This window comes from Ixodes scapularis, unplaced genomic scaffold (assembly GCF_016920785.2).
Source record: "Ixodes scapularis isolate PalLabHiFi unplaced genomic scaffold, ASM1692078v2 PGA_scaffold9__187_contigs__length_104089568, whole genome shotgun sequence".
Classification (NCBI taxonomy): domain Eukaryota; kingdom Metazoa; phylum Arthropoda; class Arachnida; order Ixodida; family Ixodidae; genus Ixodes; species Ixodes scapularis.
Genome location: NW_024609884.1, coordinates 69,431,847 through 69,451,606, shown reverse-complemented (window position 1 = coordinate 69,451,606; position 19,760 = coordinate 69,431,847). Strand labels below are relative to the sequence as shown.

The 19,760-nt window shown below is 48.7% G+C and overlaps 2 protein-coding genes across 2 annotated transcripts in view; both read left to right on the top strand.

Moving 5' to 3' along the window:
* LOC115331402 (alpha-L-iduronidase) overlaps positions 1 to 15,982 on the top strand; it is a 148,942-nt gene extending 132,960 nt beyond the window's left edge. Inside the window, exons 8-11 of the mRNA XM_042287436.1 lie at positions 9,375 to 9,649; positions 12,790 to 12,902; positions 12,959 to 13,080; positions 15,554 to 15,982. Of these exons, the coding sequence (XP_042143370.1) occupies positions 9,375 to 9,649; positions 12,790 to 12,902; positions 12,959 to 13,080; positions 15,554 to 15,982 (939 nt within the window). The remainder of the gene's footprint in view (positions 1 to 9,374; positions 9,650 to 12,789; positions 12,903 to 12,958; positions 13,081 to 15,553) is intronic.
* A 489-nt stretch (positions 15,983 to 16,471) lies between these two features.
* Positions 16,472 to 17,339, top strand: LOC8028848 (homeobox protein slou-like). The gene has a single exon (XM_002401959.3). It carries the CDS (start codon positions 16,523 to 16,525, stop codon positions 17,138 to 17,140), a length of 618 nt encoding a protein of 205 aa, XP_002402003.3. The 5' UTR covers positions 16,472 to 16,522; the 3' UTR covers positions 17,141 to 17,339.
* The last annotated feature ends 2,421 nt before the right edge of the window (positions 17,340 to 19,760 follow it).

Here is a 19,760-nt window from a genome sequence, read left to right as displayed (position 1 = left end):
CAGCGAATGCTCGGCGGAAGGGAGCGAGTGCGCGCTGGGGGCTTCGAACTGCAGTTTTAACCAAGTTAAGAATGCAGTAAGCTCCGCATTTTGCGTGAGCCCACTACAGTATAATTAGGGCTTCGCGTTTTCGAATAAACCCTATGAAATCCGAAGAACACTTGCCGTTTAAACTTTTGCCGATTCGGGTTTATCCGAAAAACCCCGAATATTTGGGGCTGCCAGAAGTAATAACGCCCGACAGGTCTTCATATTTCCCCGGAATTTACAACAAGCTTTACGTTTGTCATCCTTTCTAGTTGAAACTTATGAACTTATCCCGTTATTATAGAAACGAGGTAGCTTCTCTAACGACCACAGTCGAAGTCTCGCATATGAAAAGGCTGATTTACTAAATTCGCAAACTGCTGTTTTCTAAATTTAATTCGCACCACCGAAGAAGCCGACAAACTCCGAATTTTGTATACCATTAAAGAAAGCTCCGAAAAACACCCCGAATTCATTGTAAAAAAATTGCAGTGGCTTAGCTCGGCTATGCCAGGATATACGTAGCGTAAGCTTAGGTTCAGCTGGTTATTCTTAGCTTTCCTGGTTGTCTACGTCTAGCTTGATTATCATGTTTACTGCTGCTTCAATGACACAGACGGTTTACGGATTATGTGACTACTTCGGGATCCGATGAGTTAAGCTTCTCCGCTCTTCTTATTGCGGAGGAGGCGCCGTGTAACCGAGCCTTCGGTTGCACGTCAAAAGATCCCCAGATGGTCCAAATTAATTCTCCGCTGGGGCGTGCCAGATGCCCGTCGTTGGTTTGGCCAGCTGTGCGCCGTGTTATGTATCAAGCAACCAAGCTGCCGCCCAGAACAACCGGACAGCGCGAGCCATGATCTCGAGCGGGTCCATGCGCGCGGCGCGTGCATCGGGGACTGACACGTGTGACGCAGCACGGCTCGCCAGAAGCCACGCGAAACTGCTCAACCTCGGCCAGTGTAGCCTACGCTACAAAATAAACTCCGAAAAACACGCTCCGATTCTATTCAAAAATGAACTCCGAAAACACAGTACGCTACCTATAAAACGAGTCTTTGCGCAGCCAAACCCCGGCGTAAAACAACGAGCGCGAGGCGCGCGTGAATCGCGCGCCTCGCCTCGGTTCAAAGCTGAAAAACGTGGAGTCGACTGCCATCATTAGTTATCTCGACTGCATTTGGCTCAAAGTAGGTTGAGCGACACGAACACGCTCAGAAGTAAACATATTGCTTTGAGGTGAATGATCCAATGAGTGGTTTAATTAATGATGAGGTGTACTCTGACCAACGGGTTCGAATAAAACAGATTTCATTGCTTCAGCAAGCTGCAGGTCGCCTCTTGAGGAGGTTTTTCAGGGGAGGCACTTACTTTTTTTATTTATTTGTTTAACTGACATACCCTCAGGGCCATCGGCATTACAGAGGTGAGCGGGAGTTAGAAGAGAACAGAACAAAGCTGTACACCTTGGAGCGCAGTCTGAGCTGTATAGATTATTTACGGCAATTTTAAACATAGTGGCAATTGTGGCAACAGATGAGGGAAGGTAGTTCCAGTCCCTGGAATTTTTGGGAATGGATGACTCTTGTTTTGGAATGTCTACTTTATATATATATGATGAAATCCGTGACAAAATATTGCATGGGTGATTCAGCGGTCGGTTGTGAAGTATTGCGTTATTATGGTATCTCTTATGAAAGTGACATCATCGCGCTATTTTACGACGTAAAGTGAGGTAGGCAACGATAGGCTGGTTGCCATGGATCATTCTTATTAAGATAAAACACACAAAACAATTTTGTACTGATCGAACGACGGTTAGCGAGCGAAACCTGGCCCACGACGTTTCATCGAATGACACTTTAGCGAATGGCGACGTTCATTTGACCGAATAGATAAAATGGAGGCCGCCGCCGTCCTGTTTTCGAGCTTGCCGAACCTTTGGCGATGGACGCTCGAACTTGAGTTCATTTAATTTTCCCCAAACTATAGCAAAGCACCCCTTGCTATCGTTCCGAACAGACCGCCTGGCGCGGTCTGTTTGGATGCCCAGTTTGCCGCCCCTACAAATGCCTAAACGTCGACTCGCGTATGTGACCTCTATTCGCTAAAATGTAATTCGCTAAAACGTCTTCGTTCATATATTATGGACTCGTATTAATGTTTGTAAAGGCCCGTTCACACTATTGCAACCGAGTGCGACCGAGAGCCCAAACCGGTTTTTAAGCCTCTTGCGATCTCTTAGGACCAGCTCCGCTCAGTGCATCCGGTCCCAAGAAGTCTTTCTCGGTCGTAGTCGGTTGCAAGGATGTTTCACAAAAATTGTGCACGCAGGTTCGTGTCTGTCTCTCCTTTTTGCCCCCTCGGTGAGCGGCCGTCTTTTTTTTTTCGTAGAAAAAACCGTGCGCAACGAAAGTAAAAAAAAAAAAAAAAAAAAAGACAGGCCAGAAGATTTTGAGGTGGGGTCCCCTCCACAATCACAACGCCGACAACCAGGCGAAGTCTAGGGAGCCTTCATGTGCGCTTTGCTAGGGTGATGCCACCCTTTGTAATACCGCTCGCCGACAAACCAGCAGCCATTTTGGTTCTGGGCATCCGTGGGGCTTATAACTCTCCCGGAAACAAGCACCTTATCTCACAAGTCCAGAGCAGGGAAGTCAAGAAGCCGCTCGCTCTCCACAGCATGCGCACACGATGAAGAAAGCGCGAAACAAAACGAAAATAAAAGAAACGGGACAACAAAACTAAAAGCCAGAGGCTTTTAGCTAAACAAACAAAATGACAAGAGCAGGGTGCGTCGCCCGGCCCAGCCCAATACTCCCCCCCCCCCCCCCCCCCCACACACACACACACACACACACACACACACACAGACACACACTGAAACACACATCTGGACTCCTGGAGTCGTCAGCGCCGCTGCGAAAGAACTTCGAGGATGGCTGAGAGCCGGAGGCAGTGGCGGTGGCCGCGGCTGCAGGGGCCGACGCCGCTTTCCGTGACCTCGGTGACTCGGTGAATGGCTGTGACTCGGTGAACGGCTGTGACTCGGTGAAGGGCCGTGAAGTCGAACCGGTCGAACGACTTCATGAACGGGATCAGTTCACGGACGTGAGGGGAACGACTTGCTAAACTCGATGAGCTCGTGATGGGACGGTGAGCGACTTCGTGAATTCAGAGTTGGAGGTGATGGGATGGGGAATGCTTCATGAACTCTAAAGGATTCGTGATGTGACGGTGAAGTACTTCGTGAACTTGACGGATTCGTGAAGTGACGGTGAATGACTTTGTGAGTTCAGAGATTGCGGTGAGGTGATGGGGATGAGTTTGTTGTCCGGTTGAACTCCGTGATGTGAATGGCCGTGACTTTCGGACGTCGGTGTACTTTATGATGTGAAGGGCCGTGAATATTAGACATCGGTGTACTCTGTGATGTGAAGGGCCGTGACGTTTGGACGTCGGTGTACTTTGTGATGTGAAAGGCCGTGACTTTTAGACGTCGGTGTACTCTGTGATGTGAAAGGCTGTGACTTTTGGACGTCGATGTACTTTGTGATGTGAAGGGCTGTGACTTTTGGATGTTGCTGTAATTAGTGATGTGATGGTGAGTGAGTGGGTTCGGAAATGCCGACCTATGCTCCCGTGTAGTCGCGCGGCGCCGAGGGAGAGTGTGGCTGCCAGCGCACCGAGATACCGGGTTCTCCGTGACAGCAGGAATTGCGGTCTCGATTGGCGCTCGGATGTCCACGACGATAGATGGCGACAGCCACCCCTTCCTAATTCCAAGGGCACCCCGAGGCTGCGGCGCGTACCGCCGTTCCAACTACGCAAAGCGTCTCCACGCCAAGGCCGGTGGATTTTCGCGGAGTGAGATGGTATTCCACTCGTAAGTTATTCGTTGCTGCTACCGGACAGAGGCAATGCGAAAGCGCAAGACAGAGAGTTCCTCGTGCCATATAAAGAAATCCAGATCAGGTTCCAAACATTTTCATAAAGAATTAAGGCCCCAAAGCTGAGAAAATATTGAGAGGTATAGTCGACAAAATTCTTATGAGCGGAAATACCCGAGAGGAATGTGGACTAAGGAGAATAAGCTTACTATAAAGGGTGTTTCACGTAATGGTGACAGTATTTAAAGAAAAAGGGAGAGAAAAAAAAGAAAACTTAAAGTAAAGACTCGAATCCTTCGGGATTACGTTGTCCACGGCAGCGGACGTAAGGACACAAGTGGAAGGTGCTCACTGGATACCTAATTAACACACTAGATTAACTAAAGTTTTAGCTTTTTGTTTTAGCTAGCACGTTTCAATTAGAGCTTTGCAGCCCGTTGTTTACTGAGGCTAAAAAAAAAAATAAGAAATTTAAAAAAGAAAAGAAAAAATGTCACGAGCCATTTTAGTCTGTGAAGGTGGATGATCAGCGAAGCTGTTTAGCACAAGACACAGGCATGGAACAGAATTTTGAACAAGGGTACGAACACATTTATCGTCTTGTTTTTCACCATCTAGAGTAATGAAGGCCTCCGAACGCCCCACTCTTCCTCCATGGAGCGCCATCACAGTCGGATGGCGCCAACTCAGCAACTGGACCCGAGCCAGATGTCGAGCGTCCTTCAACGCGTTCATTGGACACGACGCCCAGCCGAGCACTGACACTCGCGTACAGCCTGTGCCTCCGCTCGATCTCACTGTGATGACGTCAATATACTAGCGCACAGCTTTGATTATTCTAGGTGAGCAGGCCGCGAGCCGATTTGGGATGGATTGGGTCAAAGCTTTTGGTGACGTGTTCAAAGCAGCTTACGTGTCATCACACGTCACACTCTCACACCCCTTGAGCAGCGAAATTGTTTCCGCTCTATGCCGCGCTTTTTCCTAGTTAGTTTCGATTTCACGCTGCCGTGATTTCCGAGATTCGCCATGCAATAACTCGAACTAGAATTTTGTTTTCTGAGACCTCTTAAGCGCTTCCGCCTCAGTGAAGGACGGGCTGCAAATCTCTAGTTGAAAAATGCTAGCTAAAGCAAAAGGCTAAAACGTTGATTAGTAACTTTTCGTTAATTAAGTATCCAATGAACACTTTACACTTGCGTCCTTACGTCCGCCGCCGTAGACAACGTAATCCCGAAGGAATCGTGTCTTTTTACAAGTTCTTAAAAAAAAAAAAAAAAACAAATACTGTCACTTTTACGTGGTATAAGAAAATTTATATAATGTTGACATAGGCAATTAACCATTCTATAGAATATGATAAAAGACAAGTTACGTAGATAAGCAAGGCACTCGGGCGAACATCTTTGGTTATTAAAGGGGCTTATGACAATGAGATCCGAGAACATTTCTGGGACATTTTGAAGTCCCCAAAGGTCGAAGATGAAATAATGAATCGCTTAGGAGATGTTTATGTACACATCAAGGTCCTGATAACACGGGGAGACAATATTACAGAAGCGGGAAAGATAAAACGAGGACTGGGAGAGGGACACCCGTGATGGCCTACAGTCAAAGGCTTTTCTCTACTGCTTCTAGTGAAAATTGACTTTGGCTATTGGCTTTGGTACTGTAAACCAAACGGTCATAAAAAACTCTTATATTTGAGGGTTATATAGTATTAATGGCCTGTAATCGGATGACTTCTGAGCAACTTATGAACATGCGTAGAAAACAAGGACATATGCTGATCCTAGAGTTCAGTAGCTAGAAGTCAGGAATCTTAATTTTTATAGATGATGAGAGTAAACCCAGGTAGCGCAGTTCTACTGGCCAAACTTTGTTTTTCGTCTGGAAATTTAGGGCCTTAAAACGTCCGAAGGGGTAGAGCCAAACTGGACCTTCTTTGGCCGAAGTTGCCCTAATTCGCCAAACAAGTGCCAAAGTTATGTGTGTCATAACTTTGTTATGTGGCTGTCATCTGGCATGCTTGGGCTTGAATCGCCAAACAAGTGTCAGAGTTAGGCTTCACGTTTTGTTGCACAGTTTACACGTGTCAACTTTGGGCCTTAATTGCCAAATAAGCACCAGGCCCCCTTCACTGCAGGTTCTTCAGTCTAAAAACAAAAGCTGCAGCACTTATACCCCTTGTCCCATGTATGACACTCCAAAACTTTGGTACGACGTACAGCGAAATAACGAGGAACTGATGGCACCAACTTTTACGAGAGGCTTGATGACGTTGGGTTATAACATATTAAACAGCTAAAGTACTTATCAAAGACTAAAGAAATAAAACCACTGAGGTTTTGCAGTTGGCCGAAAAAAAACCCGATTACTTTTTTTTTGCAGTGAGTCATACATACTGTACATTAGGTATTTTAATAAATTGTACAACTCGGCTACAAGCCATTCGTGAACGTTGGTACCTTCGGTTCAACGTCAGTGCGCTGTACGTCGAACTGAAGTTTTGGGGTGTCCTATATGTGACAAGGGGTGTAAAAGCTACACCTTTTCTTTTTAGAGTGTTCGGTTTACACGTGGCATCTTTGGCTCAAATCAAGCACCTTGGAAATTATCTGACGAGCCAGATAAAACCCATAAAAACGCAAAAGAAAAGTACTCTGGCGCCAACTTACACTTCGGAACAAAACCGTATTACGTCTAAATTAGGCCCCTATAGGATTGCCCAGCATGCGCCAACTAAGGTGTTTCTCTGGCATGGTACCTGGGAAAATCTCAAGATTTGAGAAATTTTGATTGGAAGAGTCAAACAAGTTAAGTACATAGGCATATTTTTTTACGAGAGTACAGAATGCCTCAGTGAGGCTGAAAATATATACAAAAACTGGCAAAGGCAGCAGAAATTCAGCAGGAAATTCACTGTGGAATTACAACAGGCATAAGGTGGCGAGAAAGGATTGGAGGAAAGTCATATGGTGTCGAGGTTGGCTTTTCGAAGTGCAGTTCTGTGTGTGAAACCGGATGTACAAGCGAAGTTTGAAGTAAAGAAGCGAGGGGTTGGTAAACTAGTTCTGGGAGGACATGATGAAACAGCAAATCAAGTTGTACAAGGTGATATGAAATAGTCCTCTGTCGAAGGCAGGGAAGCTAGTAGCAGGATTGATTTTAAAATAGAGAGTGAGAATTGGATGAGGGACGATAAGCACGGAGGTAATTTGGCTATTTGTACACGTGGAGTGTTCACAGGATGGAGGAGGAAAACTGGAAGAGAAATTTGGTGGCGGTGGAAATCTCAGTTAATAAGAGATATAAAACGCCAGGGAGGAAATTGTGGGGCAGGGCAATGCAGACTAAATCAATCTTGGGAACATATATACGTAATGCAAGATGAATATTGTTGGAGAAATTATACGACAATTATAGAAGAAGCTCGTTGTCATTTGAGGCCAGGACGGGAATGTTGCGAACTAAGATGTGAAGTCAGTGGGGAGGGGGAGGCAACGGAACACTTCATACTCTTGTGAAGTACTTCACCGTTCAGTTGCCGAAGGCAGAACTGATTTATTGTGGAGTATCTCTAAACGTCGATTTTGAATTTTGCCCCTTCTCATTTCGCCCCATTTCCATCTTAACCTTTTCATTCTAACCTTCTCAAAAATTCAAACTTTTCTTTTATTTCTTTCGCATTTAGGTCTATTCGCATTTTGTCCCGTTCGCACAACGATCGAATTGCACGTGGTTCGCATCCCTGCATTGGATCTGACGGCTTGTAGCGAGAAACTGTAGTCCACTTTAAGAAAAAAATATATTTTGGAGTGGAGGGGCACCGGCCCACTTCGAGTGCATCCTCCCGTGGCCCGGGAGACGGGGGACATACGAAGCCGGGTGCTTTAACACAATGGAGCAGTTCAATGTTTCGAGTGCACCTTCCCGCGGCCCAGCGCCTGCGATCATATCTGGACAACCCAACGAGCCGGGTACTGACCTTCCCTGCATGTTTCAAGAGCACCACGGATGCATTCCAGGGACTATTAGCCAAGCCGAGGGACGCACTCACATACACACTTGTGCGTGTGTATGTGAGCGCGTGCGTGTAGGGGAATTGAGGGGGAGGGGGGAGGGGACTTGAAGAAACTTCTTCGGGGATATATGGTGACAAAGCCAAAAACACCAACACCTCTAAGTTCCCTAATATTATTTTTTTCCCCCTTGGAGGATAAAACGCGAAAGATGTAATCAGAAAGAGAACGGACTAAAGGCGGCGGGCCCAGTCAAGAAAAATGTTTTGAGAAGGTCCAATGGGAGAAAGTCGAAACGACAACAGGTTGAAATGAAAAGCACCCTTTATTAACAGTGTTGCAATATTGTGCTGGACTGTTTCTCACTCTACGCAAACTTAATGGGTCCCAGGTATACTCGTACGCAACGCCGCTGACCAAGAAGCTGATTTGTCTTGTTGCAGTATCAGGGATAAAAGCGTACTTTTTCTTTTAATGTCTTCCTTTCAAAATCCTGACGACGTAGTCATCGTAGTGTTGGCGTAGTCACGGAGATTACCCGTGGTGACGGTATTCAAATGCGGTTCATAGATTGGGCAAGAGCGCTGTGTGAGGACTCGACTTCGGCTGGTGACAATCAATTTTTCAACGAACATTCGAGTGACAGCTCGTGTCCAATCGTTGCGATGACGTGAATAGCCAAATCCTAACAATGTACGGGACTCAGCGCGTTCCCTATGCTATTCCAACCCCGTCGCGTGGCTGTGATGAACATTGGTGACATGGAATCGTCCCCAGATCATGTGGTCGCGTGTTCTGGTTGCGAGTTGAGGGAATGAACTCTACGTTTTTTTCTAAATTATTTTTTTTCTGCGAGTGCCGTTGCTTGGAGAGATAAACTAACACGTAGTTCATAGGTTATCAACGCCAGGGGTTAATTATAAGTTATATTAACTTAAAGTAAAAAGTTTGTTGCACCACCCCTTTAATGGTGTTTGGGGTTTAAGGACAGTGACGGCAAAATGACACTTGGACGGTGGAGAGAACTTAGCGGAGATTGACTTGTGAAGTAAGTCGAGGGAAGAATACACACCCTTCTTATCGTCGCCTTAGAGCAAGTGGATTCACTTACCATCTTCTAAGGCACTTCAGGGTAGTGTACATTTGCTGCGAAAGCTTAAACCCTGGCTAGGTAGCGCCAGTCGCCCACCGATTTAAAGGCTATAGCAGTATCTATCAAATCAGCCAACAACGCATCCTTCCAATTAAATGGTACAGCGCATACTCGCTTCTAGGGCAACAAATAATCTGCATAAATTAGCACTCGATCAGTATAGTCGAGGACACCCTGGCCACGTATAACATCATCACATCGGCCAAATGAGGCTTCGAAAATGAGTTGGGCGTCCCTCCAAGTGCCGCGTTTTTCGGTGTTCTCGGACCTGGTGACGCGCAGCTGGTCGACCTACACCTGCGAGAGCCGGACGCCTGCGGGGACCTGAGCAGCGACAATGGCTTCCTGAGCTACCCGCCGCAGCCGTTCAGTCAGCGGACCCTGCTGGCCCGATTCCGAATGAACGAGAGCGAGCCCCACGTGGTGTTCGTGCGCAAACCCATTCACACCGTCACTGGCCTTCTTGGCAAGCTGGGCACGAGAGTTCTCGGAGCCAGTGTGGAGCCAGCGCCCGCCGACCATGAGCCGACCCTCGGTGTCGTCGCCACCTCTGCGGGGTGAGTTTGGAGAGCCTAGATTTGATAGAGGGAGCGACTCAAACCATGGGGAGCTTTTGCAATTTAATGACAAACGCATCCTGGGCGGCTTGATCGCTCGTGCGCATGCGCTGCGTTGTCGCGTAGTGAGGGGGAAAGCGGGCGGAGTGGTGCAGTCGCTTGCAGGCGATGAGCGCTTTGGACTCCACCTTGCAGCTCGTATTGCAAACGCGGCCCATAAACCACACTACATGCTCGTATTTGTCATACGAGCATATGCACATACTTCAATCGCTTTCAGACCATACTGTCGTGTTTCCAAATTGTAAATAAACAATTGTGTAAACAAAAAATGAAAGGCCTTTACAATTTTCCCTAATGCGAAATTGGAGCGCAGCGCTTGAGGAGGAGGGGAGGGTACGGAGGGGGGGGGGGTGTGCCTGTCCTCCCCCTTCGTGCTCTCCCCCTCCTCCTCTCCTCTTCGCCTTCCATTTAGCGGAAAATTTTCACTGAAGTTAACGCTAATTTAGCAAAACTTTCCCCGCTAAATTTAGTGGGAAATTTCGCGAGTCTAGTTTCCCAGCTAAATGTGACCGGAAAATTTCCTCGCTAGATTTAGCGGGTTAAGTTTGCCTGATAATTTTAGCGGGGAAATCGACGTCACGTGACCTCAACACCAATTCAGTTTGCCCGCTAATTTTAGCGGGGAAACTGTGACACCCCATAATGCAACGCGCGGTTACGCAGACGCCGACGGCGACGCCGCTCAACCCGAAAACGGGCTCCTGAGCGGCCTCTAAAAAAAAAAAAAAAGTAGAAGACAGAAATCTTGGGCTGCAGTTTCTTAGGGATAAAAAAAAATAATTATAAAATTAATAATAGTAATATTTATTTGCATACAGAAATGTGATCCTGGGTGGCGTGGAAGGTTGTGCAGAAAGGTTAGAGCCCGTACGCGAGTGCGGCTGCCAGCCCACCATCCAAAATTTGAATTTAAAAAAAATGGAGATGATAAAAAAATACACGCACACATATACACATGTACACAGTACATGAATTTGTACACAAGGCCATAACTCAAACTGTTTTAAAGGAAACAGGAGGGTAAAATGTAACATGTAAGATTACTCCAACATATTTATCTACACACACATACACACGCGTGCACAATCACGCACAAGCACGCACACGTACACACACACACACACACACACACACACACACACACACACACACACACACACACACACACACTGCACCACTGTCATGACTCCTGCTGCTGTAGGTGCTTTATAAACAAGCGACACATTGCCGCAGTTCTAGGTTCTATCTTCTAAGTTCTTTCACCGCCCCTGCCTGTTTCTTTGCTTTGAAAACAAGCGACACATTGCCACTGTTTTAAGTACTATCTTCTAAGTTTAATCCCCGCCCCTGCCCGTTTCTACCTGGATGAGCATCGTACCGGCCTGCGTTCGTGCATCACTACTTCAGCATGGTGCAGGTGAAAGACCCCAGGCAGGCATTGACACTCCACTGACAAAATGTTTCATTTAGAGCCTCCCACTGTCTAAACAAACACACTGCACAATCATTACGGCACTGGACAGATTTCTTATAGAAACATCACGCCTTTTAACTAACGCCCATACCTTTTAACTACGTACCAATTTGGTGTTCCCCAAATTCTTTGAGCCGGCTACGTTTCTTGGCCACGTGATGGAACGAAGTTGACATTTAGATTCTGCTTCTATGTCGCATCTTTTGAGTTCAGAGCAGGAGTCTCAAACTCATTCCGGGGGAAGGGGAGGGGGGGGGGGGGGACACCTTTCTAGGCACTAGGTCCCTAGAAAAGGGACCTGGTGCTCCCTGCATTTCGTAAACTCACCGTTTTAGCGGTGACATCTTTTGCTCTAATTTCTTTATGTGACTATTCTGGGCTCATCTCTGACATTATAACAGGATGTAAAATGACACCGCGCTGCTAACGTTCACATTTTGCTACTGGACAAGAGAGCAAGCACACTGTCGTTACCATGTCGCTCAATTCTCTCGGGGATGAATCAAATTGAACGTGCCGAGGCAAAAAAAAAAAAAAAATTTATACGACAGTTTTTGCATGCCTCACAATTTTTATAGCAGCGTTATCAGAATTTTTGTTTATGTTTTAATGGTATTTACTTCCTGCTAAGGAAACCCAAGCTCATAGATTTATATTTGGAAGTTGTTCTTGCTGAGCAAGAGTCTGTGCAGCCGAGATGTGTCCTAAAGAGCTTGCGCTTAATTGTAACAGAGTAGTGAGGTTGTCATAGAGGTAACACAAGCAAGAACTGAAAAAAAAAAAAAAAAAAACTTTATTAAGAGATAAAAAAAAAAATACGTGAGCATATGGTATAAGAGCAAAACTAGGGAACTATAGAGCGACAGATGTCCAAACAAACTCCATACCAAATATGAAATCCGGCACAGTTATGACAGACATATCAAAAATATTTTTTATGACCTATGCGTTTTAAAATTGAGAAGTCGAGTCGATTATTAAAAAAGTAATATTTCTGCCTTTTTGTTTTACTTCGGTGACCCGGAGAAGAGTGCGCTGTACAAATATTTCTTGCTTCTGCCCTAGTCTCTGGTTAAAAAGCATCAAGGTAAACTTCCACCAGCTTGACTACGCGCTAAGTTCATTTTTGCAGTTGCCACAGTCGAAATATAATACCGTTCTTCTATATATATATATATTCCTTTACTTATTACTGTAAAAATATTATTTCTTCTAATAGTATCTAATAAAAAAGAAAACAGTTGCAGGGTCTCTCTAGCAAAGAGACCAAAGGTCCTAAGGCTACACGAAGCGGTAACGAGATAATTTTTTTTTTTTTGCCCGTGTGGTTTCTTCATGTTACCGTCTTTCGAATTTGAAACTTGTACTGCCACGCCTGCGAACAGCCATGCTTTGAGCGTTTTCTTCGTGTTCGTGGTCAGCACTCAAGCAACGGGATCTCTGCTCGTAAAGGACCTGTGGTCGTCGCCTTTTGGGGCGTGGTCTTGCGTTGGCGAGCCTGTATACACGACGTTTCTCGGTGCTCTACCAATGTTTCCATAATTCTTTCCCACTTGCTCGCCAGTTGGGCTAAGAAGCAGACGCAACGCACCGTTCCGCGCAGGTCCCGGGCGCTCTCGATCCTCGTCTATTACAACAACGACTCGTCGTGGGAGCCTGGGGTCGAAGCCCAAGTGTCGATCCGTGTGCTCCTGGACAGCACCGCATGGCCGAGAGGTGCGCATCCTTTGGCGTCTCCCTCGAAGCCCGTATGCGACGTGGCCGATTCGCAGGATCGTCCTGGGCCGTCTACCAGCTCGACAACCACCTGACCAACCCGTACGCGGCCTGGATACGCCAGGGTTGTCCGCCGTTCCCCAACCGGCTCCAGATGAACCAGCTCAGGGCGAACGAGGTGAGGGGGAACCCCGATACCACCGAGAAAAGCGAAGCGTGCGCAGCCCCCAAGCGCTTGTCTCGTCGGTGGTAGTGAGGCGAGTCGCGACAGACCGGGCGAAGGCCTGCCCGCACCAACAGCCGCGACGAGCCAGTAAGCGAGCTATTCGCGACTCCAATTCATTATATAGATGGCGCCACTGGTTTTCCGAAATGGCGGTTATGGTGAGCGTCAGAGATCCGTGCCGGTATACCAGAGGCTGAGCCTGTCTACTTTGCATGGTTTCACTGAGTGACACGAATTATTCCCGCTTAGTCGAGGAAGCTAGGGTGTTATGAGTGCAGGTCACCTCCATATCCTGAAAACAAAAACGGGGATTAGCGTAATATTTACGTCAGTTGGAACGTTTTAATTCTGGAACGAAACCGAAACTAGCATCTGTTGTTTATTCAATTTCTCGGTGTAGATGTTTATTTTGGATCCTTTCATAACTAAAGATGTGTCTCGCAGCGTAGTTAATTGAACTAAAGAAGTTGTTCACGGAAAACGTGTTCGATCCAGGCACTTCAAGATATTTTGGAGAGTTCAGTGTCGCCGGAGGAAGGGTCTTTCATACACTTTAGGGGTAATATAAGATATTGTATTTGTTGAAAAAAATCAGTGCTGATATTTGTGTTCTTGCTATCTTTTTTTCGCTCAGATAATTGTCATGTGAAATAATGAACTAGGGTACTTTTAGTTGGTTCTGGGGTATTTAAATGAGTAATCCCTTTAAAATTATTTCAAAACACAAGAATATCAAAATCAATCCGAATTTTACAAAATATCGCTTCGGGTGATGAGTTTAGAATATGTTCAAAAAATGTATAAATTAAGAAACGCTGTTCTCACTACAAAAACTCAAAGACGGAATCCGAGTCAGGCAGCAGAAGTCTGTGTGTTTTTTTTTTGTTTTTTTTTTAATCAAACCGTGAGGCATAGGACTTTATATTACATTTAGTGTTTGAATGTTTGTATATCTTGATAACGATGTCATAGTTTTTCATATGCTAAAAAGAAAACAAAATGAGACTGGTGCCAATTGCAGTATGTTTAATTAACAACTTATAAAACAAAAACGGTCTAAAATCAATGAAAAATTATAGCTAATCTGAGAAATTCTTGTAAAATTACAAAATTGTAGGTAAAGCTATAAAAGTGGCAACTCTTGACAATCGGCAAAACTTCCAAAGTCGCCGCCAATCCTTCGGACCAAATGCCATAAAATAACAAAAATAAAAATGATTCTGTTTTTTTTTTAGTTACTAATATTTTTTGAACATTTTGTTTAATTAATGTTTATGCACCGTCGTTTTGGCAATCTCAGCCTTTCCAATTCGAAGGAACGCCTTACCTACTTGCTTGCAAGTCTGCTCACTGGAGCACGTTTCGTTGGCGTTGGAAACCGGTGAAAGAGTAGTGAGTTTTAGTATTGCGTATACGAGCGGACGCTAACACTGTGTGTTTGCGTTGCGTGTTCCACAGTGCGCGTGCCCAAAATTGCGGTGTTGGATTGGAGAATGGCGACGATGCGCATGCACAGCGTGGACGCAACTCTAACGCAAACGCACAGCGCTTGCGTTTTCTTCTATACACAATACCAAAACTCTCTAATAAGGTATACAATCCCATATCGGCTGCAGCACTACATTGGGACAATAGAGGGTGTGGTTTGCATTCGGAAATGACATTTCGCGAGCCATGATCGCGAGCAGTTCCACCGTGCCTGCTGAGCAGGAGAACCGGGGGACCCTCACTAGAGCGCTTCCCGTTCTGTCCGAGGGACGGCGAGCAACGAGCTGGAAACGCGATATATCGCTGAGAGGATCGGCACTCTGTTCCTCGATTATCTTGTTGGCGCCGCCATATTGCTGCTTAATGCAGAACGCGGGCACAATTGGCCATCGTTACGATTTGAAACTGCGACTTGCTGAGCTTGATAGTACGGCGTCAGGAGATGAGGCGATAACGTTGTTCTACGCCGCAAACTGTTTTAACGCTTCTAGAAAACGAAAAACGATTCTATGCGATATCAGACAAAGCTCCCGATAACTGGCAGTTATGATTTGAAGCCCCGAGATGACTCGAGTGTAGCTACTGTCAAGCATGGCTTATTTAGAAGGCTTAGCGCCACGGTCACGCCCCCCCCCCCCCCCCCCCCCCCCCCGGGACGTCTTTTTTTTTTTGGCGGGGGGGGGGGGATATGACGTTTTTTTTCGGCCTCGCATTGGGTTGTTTCCAACCCAATGCGAGGAAGATTTCTCCTTGCCGCCGGACTTTGGCCGCAAGAGGGACGCTTGGTGGTGCAGTTGTAAGCGGACGAGTGCCGTTCAAGCACGGCGTCCGCCACAGAAGACATGCACGAGACGTGGATCCGTCACGCGCTTTGGTGTAATCGGCCCGGCCCCAGTTGCGCGACTTCAAAATTCTTGACACCCTCGACTGTTTCCAGGAACCCCGATTGGTGTCGTTCGGCTCGAGCCGGGCGGGCGACTCCGAGCTCCCGGTCGAGTTGAGCGTGGCGCTGCCCGGCGCAGCCCTGCTGGTGGCGTGCGGCGGCCCCTCAGCCAAGCCCGCCGCGCCCAGGGACGTGCGCGTGCACCGCGTGGCCAGCAACCGGAGCCTGGTGCACTGGCGGCAGGCACGCGACGGCTGCACCAGCGGGTACCGCGTCCTCTTCTCGGCCAAAGTCGGGGGCCCCTACGAGCCGCTCGGCGCCGGGGAGCCGCTGTTCCCGTCACTCTTCGTGGACTGCCAGCTCCTACCGGAGTCCGCGGCCTGCCGGGGTCCCGGCTTTCTCCGCGTCGCTGCTCGGGTGCTGGGAGCAGGTCGGAGCGCGCTTTCGCGCCCCGTGCCCTGCGCCCTGGCCCACGGGCCCTAGCCGTGCCCAGACGACGGGGAGGAGGGGTCGAGCTGCCAACAGAGAGTGCGTCAGCGGCGATCGCCGTCTAATTGGAGCAATTAGCCCATGGCGGCGAGTAATGGCGTCCCCCGGAAAAAGCAATCTCGAGGAGAACACTGTTGACCGAACAAATTGAAGAGCCCCGCGCAAACAAGCCCCGAGCGCTCCATTGAGCGGCTGCCATTTGCATGAGAATGGCCGACGGCGGCGACGGCCCGCGCGCGCGCTGTCGAATATGCAGGCGCCCCGAGAGCTTGGTTCGGGTCGCCTGCGTCTTTAATTTTCTGCCCGGGTGAAAGGACCGGAAAATTGGCTTCTCCCGACCTGCGGGTCGCTGGCGGCTCTCCGCGCCGCCGGCTCCGGGCCCAAAGGGACTCGCGGCGGGGACCCGAGCTGCGGGCCGCCGCCGCCAGGCTCGGGCCGGCGCTGCGGGCGCGTGACGCCAGCGAGGCGGGTCCTGGGCGGAGCGCGGGCCCGGCCGCGTCACGTGCGGTGGCACAGGAGCGCGGGTGGAGCGCCATGCAGCAGCAGCAGCAGCAGGGCTGCGCAGCGCCCGCCGGCGACCAGCCCTGCTCGTCGCCCAAGCAGCCCACGGCCTTCTCGGTGGACGACATCCTCAACCCGGCCAAGTTCACGGGCAGCCGTTTCCGCTGGCTCGGGCGCCAGCTGCTCCTCGACCCCGGCGAGTGGAGCGACGACCCACGGGGCAGCGACGACGACCGGCCGCCTCGGCTCCAGGAGCCCGAGTCCGCCAAGAGCAAGCTGTCGTGCAAGAAGAAGCCCGAGGCGTCGCCCAAGGCCGGCAAGCCCCGGCGAGCGCGCACCGCCTTCACCTACGAGCAGCTGGTGGCCCTCGAGAACAAGTTCAAGACGACGCGCTACCTGTCCGTCTGCGAACGACTCAACCTGGCGCTCTCGCTGCGCCTCACCGAGACCCAGGTGAAGATCTGGTTCCAGAACCGGCGCACCAAGTGGAAGAAGCAGAACCCGGGCCTCGACGCCAACAGCCCCGCGCTGCCGGCGTCGCCGCCGCCCCCGAGCCCGTTCGCCGCCGCAGCGGGGGCCCTGTACGGGCCCTACCTGGCCCCCTACTCGGTCTTCTCGCAGCCGGCCCTCCAGCCCTACTTCCCGTCGTAGCGCCTGCCCGCCACGTCCCCTTGTACAGTCGCAATAAACGGTGCCCGCCAGCCCAGGTCAGCGCCTTTGGCTCCCCGGTCGCGGAGGCCTCGAGCCCCGCTGCCGCCGCGTTCCCGCCGCCCCACGTCTCGGTGAGCGCCTGCCCGTGTCCCGCCGAGCCCTGCATGCGCTCAGCAGCGAAAGTCCAGCCTCGGGACGACCGGCCTGCCCCTTCGAGGCCGCGCTTACGCTGCTGCATGTGCCGCGGGCAACGGCTCGAGGGGAGACGGCCTCTCCGTCGCCTCGGCTCTGCGCGAGACCACCTCGGGAGGGCCGGAGACGCTCGAGGTCCCTCGGAGTTCGCGGCAGGGTGGACCTCGTCTAGCTCGTGCCTCAAGTGTCGTGGCGATCGGAGAAGATCAACCGAAAACGGTTTTTTGTCATTTGTAGTTCGAGGGGAGAAAATCCAGAAGTACTTGGCGGAAATAGCGGTACTTTTAGTAAGATGTCGTGCTCGTGTATACAGACAATCGCTCTGAGGGGTCAAGTAGTCGTTGTAATGAACCATTCCTTCGTCATATGTTATTTGCAAATCCAAATAATAATCCCATATGCGACGAGCATATTCGTAAATAGCATTGTATTCCACTGCATTGAACACGAGCAAGTTGCCGTTTTCGGGGTTTGTGCAATGGGGGTTCACGGAGACAATGCCGAGGCGACGGTACCGCCACAGTACATTTCGTGGGAGGTAGACATGCGGATGGCTTTCTAGACGTGCATTATCTCACTTCTTATCCGCACCTGAACGCCAACTGAGATGAAGCGTGGTTCGTGTTAACGTCGAGATCGACCATTTCGTTTTCTACATTTGCTCCATAATCTATCTCAAGTGCAACGGTGTGGGAAAGGCGGACGCGAGCGCCTGGTTTTAAAGTGTGCTTTTCTTGGGCGGGTTCTCGTTCAAATAAAGCATGCTGCAGAGCTAAGGAGGCGCTCCCATGGTGTTGATAGCGCTGCGGGCAACTTACGAGACGGAGTAGAGCTTCGCCTAATGCCTGTGTCCGACCGCCCGTTTTCCGTGCACGATGCGGCGAGCGAAAGCGTTCCCCTAAGCTGACTTCTCCACATTACGTCTGTGCTTGCGGGGAAACTAACTCGAGAGGGAAAGGCGTCACATTTACGAAGTGTTCGTTTTCTTTTCCCATTCCAAGCTCGCTAATGTGGGCATCTTATCTGCACTTGGTACCAGAGGTAATAAGATGTACATTTCAGTCAGATTAAGCATAGGTGCTTAGAAATGCTCGCGTTTGTTTTTAGGATTTCAGCGGTACAATCAACTCGAACGATTTCGTACTGTCGTAGGGGTCATGAATTGGATATCATTTCGTCAGCCATGTCAATACTCTGTGCTCCGCTGGTAGGAACTTTACAATCATGTTTAACGCACTAAGTCTACGTAGAACACGCGCGTGAGTTACGATGCTTGTTTTGGAAGTGTTTTAAATGCACGAGTGTGTGTGGAATCGAAAGTAGTTTTAAGTTCAGTTAAATTAAGTGCCACTTTGAGCAAAGTCATCTCGCCCCTAGCGTGGGATTCGTGCGGAGTCGTATTGCAAGTTTTAATGATTTTCACTCTCATACACAGTCGCCATTATTAAGCGAGTTTGTCGAAGTTAGTTAACTCATCCGTTGTATCTAGTGTGAAGCATCAAGAGCAGTAAAAAAAAAAAGCTGTTTAAAATGAAAAGTATTTTTAAATGAGTAATAGTAGATAGATGTCTACTAGTTTTCTGAAAAATTATATAATGCCGTAATACAAAAAAAGCTACACTTGCTTTCAGCCTACCGTATAGCTCAAGCGTCATGTGCGATAGCCATGTCCGCATTAGCTTTCTTGATCTAAACAAAATCGTGGATTTCCAGTTAGTCTTGAGGGGAACCAATAAAAAAGACCGAAGCCAACCGTTCCCATTCCATCTCGATTCAAGGAGTATCGTCAACGATCGTTCCTTTAAAAAACGATTCCACCTATTTGAGCTCACGGCATGGAGCTTTCCGCAACATCACCATCAAGGTCTGAGCAAGACACTTTGACCTTAGTAGGGCTGTGCGAGGACCCCCTCGAGGAGTTAACTTTGACGGACAAAGCGAAAAGGCTGGGTCTGCTTCTTTTTGGTTTCGGCTTCTGATGCATCACCATAGCCATTGACGTAAAACTAATTAATAATGTCTCGTAATGCGCCCTTACTAAGTTGGCAAGAATATTACCGAAACATTTATTCATTAATAATGTCTCGTAACGCGTTCCTACTAAGTTGGCAAGAATATTACGGAGAAAATTAGTATTTTGCGTGCCAGCGAGTTGGCCATCGTCGTTGCCGTCATCTGCGAATGACACCGGGCTCGTTCGATTTACCTGTACGAGACTACACCGGTGGAGAAAATCAGAAAAGTGCTAAGCAGTGTACTTCGGGTCTGTGTTTTAAGATAGGCAGGTCTCGTGAGTACGATAGGACGGTGTGCGCCCGGTGCATCAGGTGCAGGAGGTGTGGGTAAATCGAACGTCGCAACTATTTCTCGCCGCGCAGCGGCAAGCAGTTCGAAGCGCCATTCCATGAAATGGAGTGCACTCAATAGT